This window comes from Hyaena hyaena, unplaced genomic scaffold, assembly GCF_003009895.1.
Source record: "Hyaena hyaena isolate Hyena2069 unplaced genomic scaffold, ASM300989v1 scaffold_16, whole genome shotgun sequence".
In the NCBI taxonomy this organism is placed as follows: Eukaryota; Metazoa; Chordata; class Mammalia; order Carnivora; family Hyaenidae; genus Hyaena; species Hyaena hyaena.
Window position 1 is genome coordinate 4952909 of NW_024080650.1, and position 22666 is coordinate 4975574.

Here is a 22666-nt window from a genome sequence, read left to right on the forward strand (position 1 = left end):
ACACACAAAATCCTCAGCAACTCAGAGGTCGCAGCTCAGAAACTAGGGAGTCTTGGCAGAGAATTAGGTTTTGAAGATTAGAAGGAAAGATTAGATAGGTGACAAGAAGGGGAAATGGGATACAGTGAATATTGTCAACAAAATGAAAGAATTTTAAGTTATATCAGTATGACATAGGTGCAGTCGAAATTCTGGTTAAAGGATCCATTGCTAACACTCGTTTCTCTCAGTGGGCCTCAATTGATTGCGTAAGCCACCACGACAGACCACACAGTTCCCCGGGTGGCATTTTCAGGAAAACTATGCAATTAGTGTCTGAATTTTTTTCTATGAAGAACCCTTTGTCTATATCTACTTGCAGTTCTGTGGACAAAAGATGAGGGAATGATTGCAGTGTGGTGACCATGTCTGGAAAGGAGGAAAGCTCGGCAGAATGCTTTGGTTATTGCTGGCTATCCTGCTTGTGGAAATTGGAAAGTTAGAACATTTGAAAAGGTTAAGTGAGAGGAGCTAAGGAAGAGGGAGGAATGTGACAAGGAGCTTTGGTAAGACCACTAAGGAAAAAATAGGGAGGTTGGAACGGGCTGTGGGAAAAGTATCAAACATGGTCCAGTTGAGGCGGAAAAGAAGCAGTGAATCAAAGAGAAACATATGAAACATAAATAAAATTGTTTTTACTCACGATGACAATATAGTTTATGTAGGAAACCCTAAAGTATCTACCAAAATATCCTGACTCTTGATTTTGGCTCAGATCATGATCTCACAGCCCTGAGATCAAGTCCTGTATTGGGCCCTGCACTGGGTGTGGAGCCTGCTTAAGATCCTCTCTCTCAGGGCACCTGAGCCAATTAAAATCCAAGAAAACTTCAAAACAAATCAACAAACTTAGACAAATTATATGGAAATGAAAAGAACTGAGAATAGCCAACACAATACTAAAAAGGAAGAACAAAGTTGGAGAACTCCCAATATCTGATTTTGAAACTTTCTGTAAAGCCACAGTAATCAACAGGCTCATACTAGTGAATGCTTGCTGTAACTGTAATTATATTCTACCTAGAGTCAGAGAACTGGGTATGTTGAGACATCAGAGTCCACAGTCATCTAAGACTTTCAGTTTTATCATCTCTAAAATGGAGATGAAATTAGTTCTCACAGTTTTTATCCTTTTTTAGCTTTCCATGTATGTGTTTTCAGGGTTTAGAGAAATAGAACGATCTATCTATCTATCTATCCATCTATCTTACAAAAAATTGGATCACATGGTTATGAAGGCTGAGAAATCCCACAATGTCCTGTACAGTCCAAAGTCCTGAGAACCAGGGGAGCTGATGGCATAAGACCTAGTCTGAGAGTGAAGGCTGTTGTCTCAGATCAAACAGTTGGGCAGAGTAAGAATTCTCCCATTCTCTGCCTTTTTGTTTTATTCATGTTCTCAGTGGATTGGATGATGACCACCTACAACGGGGAGAGCAATCTGCTTTTCTCAGCCTAATGATTCAAATGCTAATCTCATCCAGAAACACCCTCACAGGCATACCTAGAATTAATGTTCGGCCAAGTACCTGGATACATTGTGGCCTAGTCAAGTTGACACATAAAAATACCCATCACAATGTGTCTGTGTTGTTTTAGGATCTGAGATAATGGAATTTGGTCATTAAGACAAAAGGTTATATAAACCCTGTATTAACTGGAGTATACTCTTATAAAAGATAAACTCAAGATTTTCAATGGCTTAATACAAGTATTTTTCTCTCACTTAAGAGTCCCATTAATGTGTTTCTGGTCTGAAGAAGGCTATCTTTTATGTGGTAATTCAGGGAGCTAGGTTCTATTCAATGTAGTGAGTTCCAATATCTCTTAGGGTCTCTTTAACCACTAGATAGATAAAGGAAGATGAGGAAATAAAAAGACTTGCAAGTGACCCTCATTTCTTCCATTTACATTGCATTTGTGAGAATTAGTCATAGGACCCTCCTTAAATGAAAGGGGTGCTGTGAAATGTGGTTCATGATTAGATGGTGGTTTTCTGCAATTCTCCACACTGTGACAGGCAGAGTATAAAATTTGGTAGAGTTAGCCACCTCTGCTTTAAGGTCTGCACTGCCTGATAACGCTGACCTGTACAAACCCACTTACCCGTGTAGAGAAAATGGTGGCACCATTATAATAAATGTCCTCTTTGGTCATCACCACATGTAATGGTGACATGAATCCCTTAGATTTGTATGCCTCTTCAATGGTTTAATAATAATTTCATCATAAAATGTTTTTAAAGCATTTGTGAATGCTTACATATTACCAAAATAATATTAAGAAAGCCACTAGTTACATATAGTCACAGGATTTAAATGATCTTTCATGTAACAAAAGAGCCTTTTAATGTCCTATTTTTCTTAACTTTAACAATAGAATTGCAGAGGGGCGCCTGGATGGCTCAGTTGGTTAAGTGTCCAACTTTGGCTCAGGTCATAATCTTACGGTACAAAAGTTCAAACCCCTTATCTGGCTGTGTGCTGACAGCTTGGAGCCGGGAGCCTGCTTCAGATTCTATGTCTCACTCTTTCTCTGACCCTTTCCTGCTCACACTCTCTCTCTGTCTCTATCTTTCTCAAAAATAAATAAACATTAAAAAATAGAATTGCAGAATAGATAAGAGATAAAGTGAGAAACATCGTATCTGGAATTTGTTTTACTTCGTATTTGCACTGATATATTCTCTCTCTTTTATTTTCTCTGCTAGCCTCTCAATTTTTAGTAAATCACATATTTTGTTTAAAAATAGCATCTGAGGGGCGCCTGGGTGGCTTAGTCGGTTGAGCGTCCGACTTTCGCTTAGGTCATGATCTCGCGGTTCGTGGGTTCGAGCCCCGCGTCGGGCTCTGTGCTGACTGCCAGCTCAGAGCCTGGAGCCTATTTCAGAGTCTGTGTCTCCCTCTCTCTCTGACCCTCCCCTGCTCACGCTGTCTCTCTCTCTCTCTCCTAGAAATAAATAAAAATATTTAAAAAAAAAAATAAAAAAAATAAAAATAGCATCTGATAGTCATAAATGTAAAACATTTTCTTAAAATAAGATGATATACTTTTCTTGAGTGCTTTAATGTAAATATGACTGTTTATAAGTAAGGGAATTATTAAGAAGCAGAAATCCTGCGGGCGCCTGGGTGGCTCAGTCACTTGAGGGTTTAAGTCTTGATTTCAGCTCAGGCCATGATCCCAGGGCTGTGGAATGGAGCCAAGTTGGGCTCCATGCTGGGCCTGGAGACTGCTTGGGATTCTCTCTCTGTCATTCTCTTTCTCTCTCTCTCTCTCTCCACCTCTGCCCATCTCCCCTGCTTGCACATGCTCTGTCTCTCTCAAAAACTTTAAAAAATAAAACATAAGGGGCGCCTGGGTGGCTTAGTCGGTTGAGCGTCCGACTTTCGCTTAGGTCATGATCTCGCGGTTCGTGGGTTCGAGCCCCGCGTCGGGCTCTGTGCTGACTGCCAGCTCAGAGCCTGGAGCCTGTTTCAGTCTGTGACTCCCTCTCTCTCTGACCCTCCCCTGCTCATGCTGTCTCTCTCTCTCTCTCTCCTAGAAATAAATAAAAAATTAAAAAAAAAACATTAAAAAAATAAAATAAAATAAAACATAAAATTTAAAAAAGAACCAGAAAGCCTGGCATTTCTTTTCACATGCTACCTGTTACCAATCTCTATGTGTCCATTTCAGTGGTACTCAAATTTTGGAGTATATCAGAATCACTGGAGAGTTTTATGACAGACATTGCTGGGTTCCCCTCTAGAATTTCCAATTCAGTAAGACTGGGATGGGGTCCAGGAATTTGTGTTTCTTACAAGTTCCCAGGTAACGCTGAGGCTGCTGTTCCAAGAATTCTACTTTGAAAACCACTGATGATCCAATGAAGTAATACCAAAAGAAGTGATGATAAAGGTATCATATTCATGCAATTTCTCAAAGGTTAGACTATTTGATGTGTCCCAGCTTTTGCACTAAAAAAAAAAAAAAAAATAATGCCGAAAGACATAAGTGCTTAAGACTCAAGTTAATTTAATTCCATAATCATAAGGCAGAGTAGTACCCACTTTAGTACGTGGAGACTTCTGTACTTAATTTTGACTGACCCACATAGAGCAAATGTGATTCATCTGACTCAAAACTGAAAACCCAAATAACCTAGGCTATGAAACACAGTAAGTGTTTATAATGGAGCAAAAAAAATGGACAAATTGGCTATTTGAGTGATAGGAGGGATTAGGCTAAAGGTGTATAGGGAATAGTTGCTCATACATTACAGAAAGCTGCAAGAAAATTATAATATGGAATGTTTTCACTGAACTTGAATCCAGGATCTGAGATACACAAATTTAAGAATTTTGTCCTGAGTATTTGCTTTCTTACAGAGGAAGTAATTCTGAGGAAGATTTATTTGTAGGGTTTACTTTTATCTAACAAGAAGAAAGATATTGTGCAATAATGCAAAAATGATCTGTCCTTTGAAGGTTCAGTACTTACATTAAGGACTCATGAGTTACTTGTTTAGGAAGATTATATACCCAGGGATAGTGAACTTGGTAAAAATTTAGGCTTCATAAGGGATTATGAAATTAAGTTGTTCTAGACTCTAGAGAATAAATTAATTTATCAGAAAATGAAAAGTTGTGGAATGAAGGGAAAAAAGTTTCCATTTTGAAAGTATGGAATCTGGTAAATAAGACTCATTTCCAAAGGGGAACAATGATCAATAATGTGATTCATTGAGAAGATATCTAGAACAAGATCCCTCACACACCAGGAAGGTCATAAGCAAGCAGCTAAGGAAGCTAATGATAATTCTATTTTGCCCTTGATGAAAAAGTCTAATACATTTATTTTTTTTCTTAATTCTATTTACAAAGGAGGCATTAAACATGAGAATGTCTTGGTTTGAAGGAAGAAGAGGATACAAAGAAACTCTCCCCAGCATTTTGCCAAGGACAGTTTTATTTTAGAGCAATTCCACTCTCAACTGCTCCCTATTTTATTCGCCATGTTAATATTTCAGAAAAGTTATCCAAAGATTGGCTTTTGTGGTTGTCTTTTTTCGCACCATTCTATTGCTTCTGTGTGTTTTCAGAGTATTCTTCTGTCTTGAGAAGGTGAAATTCATGTCTAAGCATGCGTAGAAACCCAAGGTCAGTGCCCTCACTTTTTCAGGGAATCATCTTGCTACAACAGCCATTGTCATCAAGCAGCAGACTTGGCAGCCATTCCCAAGAGGTAGAAGGAAGGGAGGTGGCCTTGGGGCCCTTCTGTTTCTTTCTCTCCTTTCCTATTTACACTATCATGTGTTTCTCCTTCCTGCCCTGACTCCATATAGGAATGTACAGCTTTTGAGATGTTCCCAGTGTATTGGCTTTCCTTGTGCTCTAGTGCCATAATATTGCTAGCTAGGAGAGGTAGCATGCCCCTTTGTACCTCCTTAGCCACCTTCCTCCTGTCCCCTTTCTTCTTTCCCTCCCTCTGTCCTCTCCTTTTCTCGTTCCTTCTTTTTCCTTCCTTCCCTCCCTCCCTTCCTTCTAGCTTTCTTTCCAGGAATATCTCTTGACGTATATCAGAAAAGCATAGACTATTATAGAAAAAAATATTTTAAGTGCTTTTGCCTTATTTGTTCACTTTACCTAAGAATCTACTTAATTCATCTGCTTTTGTTTCCAGGTTGCCTTTATTCCATTTACACATTGGTCTCTCTATTGCTTGCACTAGCATTCTCTTTCCTTAACTATGTCTTTACTTATTCTCATTTCCAATTTGCTGTCATTGAATTTTTGCAAGATTCTATACTTCTCACCAGTTGATAGAAATAAGCTTCATTGTGTTGCCATCTTGCACCGTTTTTAATGAGGTAGTAAATGGTTGATTCCTTCAGGGAATTTCTTGTGAAAGTCAAGACCAAGGTGTATTAGAAGGAGATAAATGTCTTTTATTAGTTTTCTTTCTTTGCCTTTTTTCCTACCTACTGTTCTGAAGCTGAAATTGGAGTAAACATAAAGCCTTGTAAAAGAGTTTTTACATGATATTTTCCTTCTCATTTTTATGTAGTAGAAATGTGAAGCATGTAGATATATTGCTCCTTTGTTAATTTTTTTTTGGCTCCAAGCTCAAGAATTTCAATAAGATCATTTGCTCAAACTTCCTCTTGACAAGTAGCCCACTGCCCACCTCCCAGATCTGTCCAGATCTTACTCTGGTAACTAAAAATCTTATACTCTTTCTTTAAAACACTTCACTTTTGGGGTGCCTGGGTGGCTCAGTCTGTTAAGCATCTGACTTTGGCTCAGGTCATGATCTCACGGTTCATGGGTTCAGGCCCTGCGTTGGGCTCTGTGCTGACAGCTCAGAGCCTGGAGCCTGTTTCAGATTCTGTGTCTCCCTCTCTCTCTGACCCTCCCCTGTTCACACTGTCTCTCTCTCTCTCTCTCTCTCAGAAAGAAATAAAACATTAACAAAAATTTAAACATTTCACTTTCTAATGAACTCACAGAAAGGTCATAAAAATTCTTTCCTTTCCACATTAGCAACTGAAACCTTATTTCTGTATGGACTATTTTAAGTCCGAATTTCATTTCTCTCTTCTACATCTGGGCCAGCTCTGAGTTAGCCCAAGATTCCTGGTGGGTAAGCCTTCTGTAGTCACTTGACTTGTCCTTGAACTTCCGCCTTGCTGTAAATATTAGTTTGATCTTTTAATGATTACCAGGTCTTTTCTTTCCTTTCTTCCTACAGGTCTTTCCTCTCAAGGTCTGTAACTCTTTAGTTTCACAGTCTTCCCATGTGTTGTCTTTCAAATTTGTCCTCATCCCACTCTGGGTCCAACCCTGATTGTGTTTCACTTACTTCTTCTCCATTCACAGAGAGATGGTAATTCTAAATTAATACTGTTTGTGAAAATACCTAGAAAAGTAATGCTATTTATATGAAAGCTTTGTGAAAAGTCATCTTCATTCATTTTTCAGTAAAACTTTGATGAAATTATATAATGAATCCTTTATATTCATCTTTGGAGTAAAGTTTGTGTGTTTCTTTAGGAATTGATTTAAAAAAAAAGCTAGAGTAGTAGGTGGTTGAAACTGGAATAAATTTTTACCAGAAAGAAAGTGACCTAAAATATAGTGGATAAGAACATATTTCTTTTTAGCTCTGAATATGACAAAAATGAACTCTGGTTTGGGAATTAGGTAAGCTGATGCTTTTTATAGTTTTACTCCTTTTTTTTCAGGGAAGAAATATTTTTCATTTAGAAACAGGCACTGACTCTTGATTATGATGTGGTGTGACAGAACCTTGGGGAAAACTATTTGCACATTAGGTTAAATGATAAATACTCTTATGTCTATTTCTCAGGAAACAAAGTATTTTAAAATCTGATTAAGAATAATACAAGATAAAATACAGTGTACAGTGATTGAGGACTCTGAAAGAATGCTCATATAGTAGATTTATCATAATGATTATGACTATTTTTACAGAAAATTTAAGAATTCCAGAAATATATAAAAATCTATCAAAAGCCAAAGACAAGGATTAATATAAAAATGTGATTTTTAAAAAACTGTGATTCAGTATAGTTTTAAGTTTAACATTATTTTCTAAGTTGATTATTTGTAACTGATAGCTGTCTTGGGTCATATTCTCCAAACAGACCCAAATATAAGTGGTTGTTTGTAAGAGATTTATTAAGGAAGAGCTCCTAGGATACAACCATCAGAGAGTGGAGGAAACAAGAGAGTCAAGAGGAAGAGACCAATGGAGAGCTTTGAAGTGAAGTCCTACCTCAACCTGGGGGTTTGCTCTGCACGAAGGTGAGGTTGCTGGGCTTTTATGCTCCTGTATCTGGTTGTCATGGGCTATAAGCTCTCTGAGGGGTAATAGTCTCCCTGGCCACTTCCTGCTCTCTCTGCATCTGGATAAATGGCTCCATGACGCCAAAGGTAGTCAAAGGCCATATAGCTGTCAACTGTTAGGAAAGAAGTGAGCATACATTGGTGGTGGTTGGGGTGGTATTTAGCCAGCAAATAGGGGACCAGCAAGGATCCAGGTGGGCATCAGAATTTCTAGAGGACCTTTATGAAAATGTCCTGAGTAACTGGAAAATGAGCCTGGATTTAGTGAGCTTTTTCAATTATTTATAGTTCTTGATATGAACAGCTAGCCTCATTTGTGTACTTGCATTAGTGTTGAGATTGATCAACAGTTGAATGAAAAGGAGTTTATTCTGATGAATTTATAACACATAGACAAGACGTTGGGGATGATTTGTTGATTAACTCAGTGAATGTTCTTCTGGGGAAAACACTTATTAGACATATCCAGGCTTTATCCCTACTAATTAGCATGGGAAAGAACTCAGTTGGATTTCTTTGTCTTACCTGAAAATCACAAGTGACCTGAAGAAGCAAGTCTTCTTTGAAAAGAAAAAAAAAGTGACATATTATTGCATACTTGTCAACTTAAAATATCTCATTTTGGAAGGTAGATTAACTCCTTGCATATTCTAGATGTTCTGTGAGATTAAAAGGTCATCAGAATCCCAAGGTTGCTGCTTTTGTCACATCCCACAAGTTTTGATATGTTTTGTATTCATCTTTGTTTATCTCCAGATATTTTCTAATTTCCCTTTGATTTTTTCTTTGATCCATTGGTTTTTCAAGAGTGTGCTGTTTAATTTCCATGAATAATAGTTTTGGTTTTTTTTTTTTAAGCCTTAGAATGTCCTTGATGAAGCAGTAAAAATTCTATTAAGCCTTTAAAAAAATCTTGGAGTTGCTAGTACATGGGGAGGAGCTAGGCAGAATAAAACACAAATCTTCAGGCAGAAAAATATGTGATATATGTTTGAATAAATAACCGAAGGAGAAAAATGAGACTATCTGCATGGATTTTACAAAGTGGCTACCAGAGAAGGCAAGAATAAATACCATTTCACACACTTGGAGGTCACTAGGCATGCCATGAGAGTGTAAGTAAAGAGAAAAAGTGGGGGCACCTGGGTGACTCAGTTGGTTAAGCATCTGAATTCTGCTCAGGTCATGATCTCACAGAGTGAGATCAAACCCCATGTCTGGCTCTGTGCTGACAGCTCAGAGCCTGGAGCCTGTTTCAGTCTGTGACTCCCTCTCTCTCTGACCCTCCCCTGCTCACACTGTCTGTCTCTCTCTCCTAGAAATAAATAAAAAATATTTTTAAAAAAATTTAAAAAACGAGAAAAGTGGGGACAGGGGCCACCTGGGTGGCTCAGTCAGTTGAGCATCTGACTTTGGCTCAGGTCACAATCTCACAGTTTTGTGAGTTCAAGCCCTGCATCAGGCTCTCTGCTGTTAGTGCAGAGCCCACTTGGGATCCTCTGTGCCCTTCTCTCTGCCTCTCCCTGGCTTGCACTCTCTCTCAAAAATGATAAACAAGCATTAAAAAAAAGAGAAAAGAATATTTCAGTTGTCAGCCCAGATGTGTCATGCATAGGGTTGAATCAGCACATCTGGAAATAGGCCAAGCATCTTCAGATCTTTCCCTTGGCTTTGTCTAGTTTCTATGGTCCAAAGTGAAAATCAGTGCTTCAGTCTATAGTGACATTGATGGTACTGGTGAACACAGTTGTCTGAAGAAGACTTTTTCATTTATATTATCAGATCTGTCATTGCTTATATGACTCTGAGGCAGTTATTTTTTAAACAGATCTAGGCAGCATGTCCAGTGACCTACAGACTGTCCTACAGAAAGCTCTAGCCCTGGTTAATTTGCCTTTTCTACGGGCATTTGCTGTCTTCATTTAGTATCTAGGACACGGATTCTCAAATTCCACTTTGCATCTGAATCACCCCAAAGCTTAATTAAAGTACAGATTCTGGGCTCCACCTCAGAGGTTCTGATTCAGCTAGTCTATGGTGGAACCTGAGAATTTGTGTTTTTCACATATTCCAAGGTGTTATTGATGCTGATAGTATTCTAGGGACCACACTTTAAGAACCACCGACCTAGGGAAATGAAGGAATTTAATCCATATGAGCAGATAGGTAGTATGCTTAAATATTACATTAGGGTAAGCTAAGGTACTAAAAGTAGCTTGCAGTACCAGATAAAAAGCTTAGCTAGCTGTTCATCCATAGTGAAGTAGGTGTAGACCAGAGATAACACTTTAGATGATTTAAAGGGAAAATCTGGCTACATGTACATCATCTGGACTCTTCAAGTGGAAACAGCTTGTGTGCCTGATTAATCTATATCACTTCCATATTTCTTTCCAAGTGATTTTTTATGGAAATCAGATTGTATGCTCCCACAAAATATCCACAAAGAGAGTTTTAAGCATTTATTAAACTATTTGCCAAATCATGGATATTCTTTCTAGTTAATCTGACTAGCCTGAAATGAGGACTTTTGCTGAGCACAGGCATAATAGAAAATGGTGACAATGCAATCTTTATCATTGTAGTCACAATTAAAAAAATATTCTGAATCCTTAAAAAATGTGATACCATATTTTTCTGTAAGAATGTGGTGAATCCCTCCATGCCTGTTAATAAACAAGAACTAGGAAAATAAAACATATTGGTTATAAGCATCCAATATATTCCTGATTATAGTCAACTTTAGAGCACATACAGATTTTCCACAGTGATTATGGAGAGGTTTTTCTGTTTTTTTTAATAGTATCAATCAAATAAAGGTAAAATAAAGTCGGTTACAATTGTTTTTAAATTATACCAGTTTTCATTCATCATTTTAAAAAAAATTGTGAGAAGATACTAATGCTCTAGAACCTTGGAATCATGTGTGGCATTTTCTGTCCCTTCTTCACCCCATCCACAACCTCCTTCCCCTGACTCGCCTAGTCCACAGATGCATTAGGTTATAAATGCATCCAGTTATAGACATAAATACTGTTAGAATTGTTTTATTAATGTTATATCCTAATAAAGCTTTGGTGCTATGGGTATTATTTTATGTTTTTTGCATCAGCTTTCAACTTAAGCAACTTTTTATTATTACATGAATATATAGAAGTTTCTCAGGGAGCTAAAGAAGGAAGTAAGAAGGAGGAAATTTGGCTTTTGCGTAACCAGGAGCTGAACTACCTTTTGGGTTATCTACAGAAAAAAAAAATAACTAGATATTTGCCAATAAATTTCACACTGCCTCATGGGGACATAGCTTGTTAAAATTAGTGCCACACTCCATTTATCATATTTTTTCTTGTACATGAACAAAACTGCGTTCTTTTTAAATTTGATATCACTCAGTTAATGTTCCTGCTATTTTGTCAATACTGAAAAATAATTCTTTAGAAGAAAAAATAGTTCTGGGAAAATATGGATTCTTTTTCTATTCTTTACTCAGTCTCAGCGATATTGGGTAGTTGATATGTTTTCTTTGGGTCTCAGTTTCCTAATCTGCAATCTGCCCCATCTCTGTAAGTCTGTGATTCCATTAGAGTAATTGTTTCTTGTTGGACATATTTAAAAACGATGACAGTATTGCAGTCATTTTTGTGCTGGGTGGAATGCCAAGATATGTGAATTCATTTACATCCCTGTTTAATTAAGTGCATTAAAATATGGAAGCAATGGGGGCAGTGTATTTGTTATCTATGGCTGCAAAACAAATTACTGCAAATTTAGTGGCTTGAAACAACAAACATTTTTTATTTCATGTTTCAGTGGGTCAGGGTCTCACCTGCTTGGGGTCTTACAGGCTGCACTGAAGTTGTCTGCTGGGCTGTGTTCTCATCTGGAGCTGGAGCTCCTCTTGCATGCTCATTCAGGTTGTTGTCACAATTCTGTTCTTTGTCATGGTAAGACTGAGCCCCTTAACTCTTAGAGGACTTCCCTTTTCATGGGCAACACACAACACAGGAAGCAGGTGAGCATCTCTGCTGTTTCAAGTCTCTCACTCCTAGATCCTCTATGGAGAGACTTACCCAGGATACGTCTCTTTGGTTAAGTTTAAGTCACTTGATTGAAGACTTTAATTACACTTGCAAAATCCCTTTGCATTTGCCATATAAAGTAAAATCATCATGAGAGCGATAGCCCCTCACCTGTGCAATACTCTGTCGGGTGAAAGCAAGTCTTGAGTGCTGACCACATTCAAAGGGTGGAGTTTGGACAAAGGCATGCATCAGAGCACAGGAATCATGGTGGCCATCTAGGAGTTCTGCTTGCATCAGGTAGGCAAGATGCTGAGATTTGTGATGCCATTGTAAAACTCCACAACAGTTGTCACTCAACTTCTCCATCAGTTCTCTCGTTTGCACAGTGGTAGCTGTAATACTCATGTCACAGTGGTGTTGCAAAGACTGATGAGATAATGTATAGAAATATTATCTCTTACAATTCTTGACACATTGTTGGTTGTCCATTGTTATTAGCCATGGTTACTATTGCTATTGTTAGTATTTTATTTTGACTTTGCCTCCTTTAGTGATAGGAACCTCTCCTTGAATCCTGTAATTTTTCAGTTTTTATTTTAATGGCTTAGACTATGTCAATAGTTACAACATGACCCATAACACCTGAACTATCTCATTGTTTTTTCTCCATTTCAGATGTTAATCTAATTTTGTATTAAATGACATACAAAAGTGAAAATAGGTTTTCTCTAAAAACAGTCTTTCTTTTTTAGTTTCAAGGTTTTATAAAATATCTCTATGGTTTTAGATTTTCAGATGCTTTTTCTTTTGTTTATTTACATTCTTCGTTTTTCTTTGAGATATGTTACCTATCCATTTCAGCCTTTTTTGCTAGCAATTTTCCCTTTCACCTGAAATGGGAAATGTTGTGAGAATAAGACTTTATACGTATGCAATAATCTTTTCTTGTTAAGTGGAGATCTTAGTTTAATACCTCACTTGTTTTAATAGCAGCCTGATGAAGAAGGTGTTGCTGGCATCTGCTTCTCTGTTAGGCAGACAAAGAAACAAGGCACAGACATCTGTCGTAAAGGGCTTAATAATGCATAGATTACAAATGATAATTCCAAGAGACAAGTTTTCTGCCCCCTAGTTTTATGACATTTTCCCCATCTTAAACCTAAGTTGGTTTTAATAAAGAACCAGATGTATCATCTTTCTCTTTTCTCTGCTATTGTTGGTTTTGATAACCTGTGCACCTCATTTCCATCAATGTTTCCTACACTGAGGCTACAATATAGACTTTGGAGAAAAAAGACAAAAAAAATGAAGGCTAGAGAACAAAGGAAATAAGAGAGTAGGAGGGAGTGTGGAGATTTTTTTTTTTTTTTTTGAGAGGTACACTACACAGATTTTTCACTCCCTCAGAAGTGGAATCAAGTTAAGGAACAAAGAACTGAGTCTGCTTCATCCGCTTCTGTTTAAATTAAAACCCTTCATTAAAGGAATCCAAAGTAGTTTTTTTTTTCTTTAACATTGGGCATTTTAGAGAGGTTTGACAGTCAATAAAACATATTAATGTCTTCTACTTTTGGTAGATTGAGGTTGAACAACTTAATGAATATACCACATGTGGAGGTATCCATAATCACCCTCCCCACATGCTCCGCCGTTAATATCTTCCCTGTGAAATGTTTGTGACTGTAATTGCTGCTCTGATTATATATTGTGTGAACTTCAAGTACGTTATTATATTGGGTGACTAATGGAATTTGGTGACAATGCACAGAAATTGGTATTCTGGAAAAGAGTTGGTTTTTTAAACTGTATTCTTTCCTGAGTTTGCAGTGCATTTCATGGCTCATCTGCTTCACAGTGGGTTCGTGGCTGATGGATTGAAATCTTTCTGCTGAATAGTAAACATCAGAGATAATTTGGTCTTTCCTTAGCATTTCTCATCACTCATTCAAAATATCAAAAATAAATCCTTGATTATTGTTAATTCACTTTCATCTCTACTGACAAAGGGAGAAGGCACATCTGTCAACACGTTAATGGATATATGGGGGTGAGGGGTCCTGGGAGTGTGGTCTCCAAACTTTTCAGGGGCCACTGTGTGCCTTGGAAATAAGGCAGTTCTACTAGTCCATCCTTCCTTTACTGGTCAAAGTAGTCCACAGGCCTTGGGGCACCCCAACCCCCTTTCCATTGTTGGATGGTCTAAGAGGTGAAAGAGAACCAATTTCCTTCTTTTGCTTTTCTAAATATGTCTTTAATGTTATTAGGTGTAAAGCAAAGGTTATATAGCATAGCATTTTCAGCAAACACAGAACAATTTCAGTGATTGCTTGAATTTTTGAACAGAAACATTTGCTTGTATAGGGTGAAATTTAATGCTAAGAACACTTATTAGAGTAGGTGTTGATGCCATTTGTCATTCAGTAGTTTTTCTTCAATTAAACTGAAGCCTAGACTATTCACCACGAGACACACTTTTGCATCCAGTAGATAAAATATTTTTATTTCACACTTCTCTGTATAAAGAAATGACAGATATTGATTCTTCATACAACATATTATAAAATGTAAGTAGTGTATAATTTTATCAGTCATGTTCACCTGAAAAGCCTTCCATGAATGAGTATATATTGGTGATTTCAAAAGCACTGGTGTGGTCTATGGACCAACGTCATCCACACCTCCTGAGAGCTTATGCAGATTCTCAGGTCTATCCCAGTCTGGCTGATCCAGAAACTGATGGATGGCACCCAGCCAATCTGTTTTAACAAGTTTTTCAGATGTCTGTCATACAAGCCAAGCTTAGAGAGCCACAGGTATAGAAAGTATTATCATACTAATTTTATAGGTGATACCGTTGATGGTTGACGTGTACCATGATTGGTTGGACAGATGACCGGTTAATTTTAGGGCCCTTCCTCCAACTCAGGTTTTCGACTTAAACATCGTGTAACCCTCCTCTCTTAATGCATAAAAGATAGTGAATTCCATAAAGCTGGAAATCAGTATCTCTTAAATGAACCGGGAAAGGGACCATTTCACTGCTTTCTAATAATGAGAGAACATTGTTAAAACTATTAACTTGAGAAAATTAACCTAGAAAAAGTTTTAATGACACAAGCCACAATTTTGTGGTCCTGTGCATTGGGTTCCCCATTTTCTTTTTAGTGGAGGAGAGAATAAGATGTAGTTAAACCCCAGGGAGGGTAGTTGTTGCATGTTAATAGAAGTGGGAGACATTATTTTAATCATCGCTTTCTACTTGAATGAGTCCATTGGACAGCTTTTCCACCTGGGTCCTTCCCATGCCACATTACCCACATTGATAGTGCCCTGTGGTGGTTTTCCTATACATACAATTTTACATGCAGGCAAGAGAAATTTCTTAGTCTCTGTGGTATCAGAATGAATCCCCAGGGCAGCTAGCATTAAGTACCCTTCTGTGACTTGGGGAATGAACGTTTCCTCTTGAGCTGAAAGTAGAAAACAGTGTTCATTATCTGTAATATAAAAGTCTGTAAATGACTCCTGCTAAGACCTAGTTCTTTGTGAACTCAATTTGGGCTTTGTGTGTATAAACAAATAAGTAAAGTTTAAGGCTGTTGTTTGCTCAACTGGGAGGAATTTCCTTTGATAGAAAAAATCAATTTTTTTCTATTTACATTGAAAGAGAATTTTTCTATTTTAGAAATAAAATAGAGAATTTTTTTATTTAAAATTTTTCATTTTATTTTTATTAAAATAGAGAATAAAATTTTTCTATTTTACATTGATATAAAATGAGGTAAATGTGTTACATATGTGTGTGTGATTTTATTCTTCATATATGGAAAACATCATGTAACATATATGGAAAAAGTGTACCAAGCATAAATGTCAGTGTTTTATGGGTAATATTAAAGAGGGCACACATGTAATAAATACCAAGTCCCAAGCGTTTGTGATAACTGTCCATGCATCCCTGCTGTGTATCTCCTGGGGCTTGTAGTTTTCTGCACACAATTCCTGCCTCTGTGCATTTACACCTATTGTTTCCTCTTTCCATAACCCTCCTCCCTCTCCAGAACACAGAATTATAAGGCTGGCAAACTGTTTCTCATCCTTGAGCATTAGCTGACAAGATGCCATAGCCTTTTGTAGCCCATGTCTACAGTGCACTTTGAAATGTCTCCTTTAGAGTATAATAATTGGTTTTGTGCATGAGCAGCTCAAAACAGCTGTTTTCTGTATTGTTGGTATTGTTCCTCAGTACCAAGCCAGTACCTGACACATTGCAGCATTTGATAAATAATGTGCCAGTGAATTAATGACTGGCATTTCCACGTAGAGGAATGCCTCAAGCCAACATCTTCAAAATGCATTATCATTTTGCCTAAAGTTCCAAGTCCCAATGGGGAATATGGAAACTCTAGGGCTGTTTATTGCCCTCTCTACCCTTTAGGCAATTCTACCTCCACATTATGGCTCTCATCTTTCTTCCCATTACCTCTACCTTCATTTAGTCTCCTGCCTCTCAAATGTCCCCTCAAAGGTCCTGGTCTTCTATTTGAAGCTTATTGAAGCTTGGTTCTCTTCCTGCTCCTCTCCTTCCAACACATGTTTTTGTTGTCTTGCTGGGGACATAAGAAACCCAGACCAGCTGTTCCATCTCCTTGAGTCTGAGGACTTTCTTATGCATTTGCCTAAGTGAATCATGGAGTCCAGCATTGATACCATTCTTTCCTAACACTCATAAGGTGACCTTCAATATTGTGGATGGTACAGCCTTAGGGGAGCTGTGGCACCAGATCTTCTGTAGTGTAAGGTCTTTGCATACCCCAGGGTTTGGGAAGATTTCCACAGTCACACCTGGCAAGAAATGGATTAAGGGATCCACTAAAATGGAGACAAGCAAACTTATAAGGCCAGGGTGAGCAAAGGAAAAGAAGGCACTGTTTCTTGTGAAGCCAGGGCTTCACAGACAAGTGCGCTGAAGGCATGTGTTCTGTTGGATGTGCTGTGTGGTTTTTCATGCCAGTGGACAGACTCCACCTCCCCCCTGTGACTGCAATCATGAAATCAACCTTAGGTGCAGTAAAATAATCAGGCACTTTTGCACCGAACATTTGGAATTGATGGCAGCTATTTGAAGGAATTATTTGCGAACCAGAACTACAAAGATTAGGGATGTTAGGGCCCATAAGAAATTATACCCACTCCCATTTAGAGGGTCTGAGTGGCAAAATGATGATGCAGTGCCTCCTACAGGAAGAAGGGGATTAGATGCCTGCATCCAACTGTCTCATTGTCAGCATGAGTTGGATAGATGACTGTTCACTGCGGTGCAGTTCCACCTAGCGTATAGAGTCTACTGTTAACTTGGTGATGTGCATTGTCACAACACTCATGGCTCAGTGTGCTTAGCTGTACCCTTAGGGTTTCCATCCTTTTGCCCATATCCCTTTCTAATATCATGCCCCATGACTTTTCTTCATATGTTCTATGCCCCAGTAATGGAACACTGAATGTTGCCCGTGAGAATCCCCTCCCACACTGCCATTACATTTTCCCTGTGCTCTTCCCTCTTTCTGGATGCCTCTCTATCCGTTTCCACCTCCCTACCCTTTTCCCCTGCAATGTTCTCTATCCCTAAGCATCTATAGGTCATGAATACCTCCAGGTTCTGCCCACACCTCTGGTTCTTTCTTGTGTAGACATTTGCCAGTGTTATGCCTTCCAACTCCTTTTCTCCATGCTCAATGACTCCTTCATGGGCTTTTCTCTGAGCCCCTGGGAGAACACCTTTCTTTTCTCTGTTGACGTCCATAGCAGTTAACTCTAACGCTGGCATTAACATGCCATCCCTTTTCTTATGCATATATATTTCTTTACTCCCCTGTTGGAGGGCAAGTCTATCCAGAGGATATATCATTTTATATATCTTGTATCCTAGAGTAAATTGCATATTATGGGTGTTCAGTAATATATAATGAATAAATGAAAAGATCAAGGCATAAGATATGTGTGCTACAGGCTGGAGAGGAGGAAGGTAGATGAGGCAGATTGATCCCTTTCCCTTGGCCAGGTGAACTGATGAGAACATCTTCTTCCACCCCTCTTCCCCATCTCCCATGCCATTCATATGTCCTCACACCCAGACTGATTCTCAGGATTATTTTTCAACCACAGGACAGGATGGCATGGTTCATGATGATTTAAGGACAACTCATAGTATAGACCTGTTACCCTGACCATGCCCATTCAAAAGGTCTTAGCGTATATATTAAACTGAGCAGTTAGCAGTTAACTATCTTGTTGCTTCCATTCCAATTCTATTGATAAACAATGTGAGAGAAAAAATATCCTAACTGCAGAGAAACCTTCAGGCAGGTCTCAAGATAACATGATTTTTTAAAAAGTGATGACAATGATATAAAACAATGAAAAGAAATCTATGTGGATGCTTAACAATTTCACATTTTTGCCTTCCAGGAGACAGAGCTGTTAGATCTCAGCCTTGTCAAGGATGCCAGATGTGGGAAACATGCCAAAGCTCCCAAGGTAAGAAGTGGAGCGTGGTGCACGGGCCAGATGCTGCTTTGATGATTTGGCTGTGTCGTGGTATCCATTAATTGCCCCAGTTAAAAGTTTCTCTGTTGTAGATGTTGTAAAACACAATAAAACAGCCAGTCCTTCCAGAAACTATATGCCCTACACATTTCCACTTTTGTTAAAAGAGGGCAACAGTGATAAAAATATAGGCTGTTGGACACAGGGGCTCACATTCTCCCCTCTAATTTTCATGTTGCTTGAAAAATATATAATGATGCCAAAGTTACTGAGTAATTCTAAATAGTTAAAATGTTCTTGAAGTTACTTGGAAACTTCCTGGAGCCTCATAGGCATCCATGAACTAACCTTTAGACATGATGAATAAAACTATAATTCAAATACTTTACAAGTAATATCACTTCATCCATAAAGCCAAAGAGTGTGAAGTCCTTCTATAAATGTTATTAGTGAAGACCTGTGGAAGTTTGGGATCAGTTGTGTGTCAATTTGTTTTTGTTTGAAAAACTTACTGAAGAAATACTCAAAGAAGTGTTTGCAGTTTTATTTACTTTTTTTTTGAAGATTATTTAAAAGTGTTGAACAAAGAATATACATATTTTTAAACTTACATTCTGGTTGAGTATATAACAAAATGTATTGACTTGCCAGTACAGTGGGAAACTACTCTTTATTGTATTTAAATTTTAGTACGTTGCATACTTCCTTCCTAGCAAAGATAATATTGTCAAATAGGGAAGTGCAGGTGCCAGTCAGGAATTCTTACCTCTTATCATAATTGATATAAAACTAGCGATTTTCTATTTGAGTATCTGCCTGCAACTTTTGTTTTATTCTTTAAAAGTCAAAATACTTCCTTCAGCATCAAAAATTATCTGCTGCTGTGGGGAGATCGAAAGAAAAAAAATCATCTGGAAGGATCATTCTTCAGATACATAACAATGCAATAGTTGCTGGCAAATTCTGCCCTGGAACAAACACCCAAATACTGGTTTTACTGTGGTAGGAATTAAACTGATCTATAGGACAATGTGAAAAATGAAAAGACAGAAAAATCTGAATTATTTTCAAGAAGGTTTCTAGATGTCTTTTCATGTGCAAATAGTCTATTAATTGTGTTCCTCTCTTTATAATATACTAGAATTTTAGTAGTTTGATCTTTTAATTATGCAGCAAGCTTATCATTATTAATGCTTTCTTGAGGATTCAGAATTGTTCAATTTTTAGTGTAGGAAAATTCTTTCTTCTTCTTTCTCCAAAAACATTACAGCCAAGTTTCAGGTAAGCCTGTTAGTTCCAAGACCTTCATTGAAAACATAGTTATAAAGTTTATCTTTTAATTCAAGTTTATTGGCCTAACTTGAACTTTCGTGATCAATATTGGTTAAAGACTGCTGCTTACACTATCTCAGACCCAACTTTGTCTTCAGGCATCAGAGGTGGAGTCAGCATCTCTGCCATGTGGAGTTTCTTTCTGGCTTTCCTCTCTCTTTTTTATTGTAGTGTCTGGCCTGCTTGTCAGTTCAGTGTTTCATTTATGGATGTGGTTGGATACATGTCTATTGAATGAACTAGGGTTTGTGCTATGCTCAGCTGATAAACCACTATTAGATCCTAAAATATTTCTCCTAAGGACAGACTTGGATGCTCAGAATACTCTGACTTGTACTGGTGGGATTTTTTTTTTTTTCCCCCACTAAAGATTGCTCTCTCTGTGTATTATCCATGTCCTTGGCATTTTTTCCTTCTGTTCCATGCTGGTGTTCAAGAGCTTCAGTCAACTTTAATATTTTAAAACCTGGGTTCTCTGTGACCTTCCTGAGAGTCAGTCTTCTTCATTGGCTACATGGTGATAATGATAATGACAACAATAATAGTAACTGTGATAAAAATGATTGGGCACTTCATATCATTGCTATAATGGCTACATTAAATAATTCATTAGCAAATCTTTAGCAGAAGAGTTCTCAATTTTGACTGCTTGTGGAATCACCTCGAGAGCTTTAAAAAAGGGTGATGTCTGTTTCTTACTCCCAAAGATTCTGGTGCTACAATATTGTAATTGGCGTTGTAGAGTGGGTATTAAAAAGCAGATTTGCAGGACTTTTCAAAAGCAGATTGCAGCAAAATTTGAGCACCACCACCTTAACATATCACTGCTATTTAATAGGCACTCACTAAATATTAGGCACTATTGTTGGTATCAGCATTGTTATTTTTTTATTTATTATTAGTAAAAGATGTCAATCATATTTGCAGAAAGTCAATTTTTAATTTTACTTTATGTGGAAAAGTTTATGTTGTAAAGAGAGATTGGATTGGGGGGCTTGGTTGAGAGTGGCTTTGTGAATTGACAGGCAGGAAACAAGCTGATATTACTCTCAGTTTGAAAGTCTTTAAGCTGCAAGGGGCACCTGGGTGGCTCAGTCAGTTAAGCATCTGACACTCGATTTCAACTCAGGTCATGATCTGGCAGTTCATGGGATCAAATCCCACGTCAGACTCTGTGCTGACAGCGTGGATCCTGCTTAGGATTCTCTCTCTTTCTCTCTCTCTCTCTCTCCCCCTCCAGCTCCCCTTCTCACTCTTCCTCTCTCTTGCAAAATAAATAAAGTTTAAAAAAAGTGTTTATGTTGGAAAAGAAAACCTCAGCTCAAACTGGATAAATAGTAAAAAAAAAAAAAAAGTATTAGAAATGATTGGAATGTATTGAAAATTTCAATGGTCGTCTCATTCAGCTGCCCAAAGACTGTCACCAGGGAAGAGATACTTCTTTCTCTTGCCTGTCTGGCTTCCAAGGTGCTGGAAGCAATTCCTCTTCCATCCTCAGGATCTCCTTGGTGGCCATCCTCTGCTCGCCATTCCTGGTACCTCCCAGGTCTCCCACCTTAGCAGTAGTTCCCTATGGGGACCAAAAGAGAGACCAGCTTCCTACATATAACCACCTTGTAGAAGGAGGCATATGACTGGAGGAGGAAAACTAAATAAGAGGAGACTGTAGTGTTCGCTGGAACAAAAGCAGCAAGACTGATGGCATAAGAATAAAAAGTGTCAAGATAGCAGAATGAAGTGAGGAAAGCCTGGTAAGGATGAGGAGGCAGTGGCACATGAAGACAGATTGAGTGGAAGACTTTCTGCAGGGGTTTACAGACCATCAAGGAAGGAAGAACATGTGTGGAGCAGATATTATTTATCAAAATACTCTGGCACCCCGCAAATATTTATCTGTGTATGCATATTATTTTTGTTTTTCACAGCATCTCATTACATAAAAATTCACAATCCAGCTGAAGATGAACTGTTTTCTATGCCTGCTGTGATTGGAAATAACATTTAAAAGTAGCAGAGAAGCTTCTGTGTGTTGCCCTGTTAATGAATTTTAAACGTCAACTCCCAGCACAGTATATGTAATTCCAGATCGACTTTTCTGTATACAGCCTCTGCTCTAGTTATCAGTTTCAAAATTTCTCACCGGAGAGAAATTGGAAGATTTTTATCCACATGTAAAAACATAAAAGAAAAAAATATATCTTGTCCTTTGAAATCTAAAATGCATTTATGTTTCCTTCTTTTCTCTCTCTCTCTCTCTCTCTCTCTCTCTCTCTCTCTCCCCCCCCCCTACCTCCCAGGCTTATAAAGTGCATATAGAGGCAAGGTGCTCTGGGATATGCCTCTTGCATGTGCTGGGTCCACATATTCTCTGCATGTTCATTTCAAAAGGAGCTTTGCTTTTAAAAAGTAAAGTTTATCCCTGTGGTTTCTGATCTATTAGTGGTTGCTGACCCAGCAGATCAATTTAGTGGCACATGTACAGCGTTAATAAAATGAAATAGATCTGGCTAGAATGGATGAAAAACACCAGTGTCTTGTGCAGAAAAAGTTGTTTGGTGAAACCTCTTTCATGCATGTGAATGTGTGTTCTGGATCAACATAAAGTGTATTTTTTACTATAGACCACATTGGAAACATTTAAAAAATGCTGCTGAAAAATATAAATTTCTCTATCCTTGGGATTCTAAGGATGTATTTTATCTATAGGTGTATTTGAAAAGTAGATGGAGCCAGAAGACTGGAGATGTGGGTTTGGAAGCCAGCTCTGCCAGTAACCTACTTCTATCTGTGCCTCTATTTCCTTGTCTATGAAATGGGGTATGTAGGGGCCACAGGGTTTTAGTGGAAGTTGGGTTAACCCTTGATTCCAACTTTTAA

At 38.0% G+C, this 22666-nt stretch overlaps 1 protein-coding gene across 1 annotated transcript in view; it reads left to right on the forward strand.

Annotated features, from left to right (window-relative positions):
• PLCB1 (phospholipase C beta 1) overlaps positions 1–22666 on the forward strand; it is a 679751-nt gene that overhangs the window by 206603 nt on the left and 450482 nt on the right. The window contains exon 3 of the mRNA XM_039224551.1: positions 18380–18448. Within this exon, the coding sequence (XP_039080482.1) occupies positions 18380–18448 (69 nt within the window). The remainder of the gene's footprint in view (positions 1–18379; positions 18449–22666) is intronic.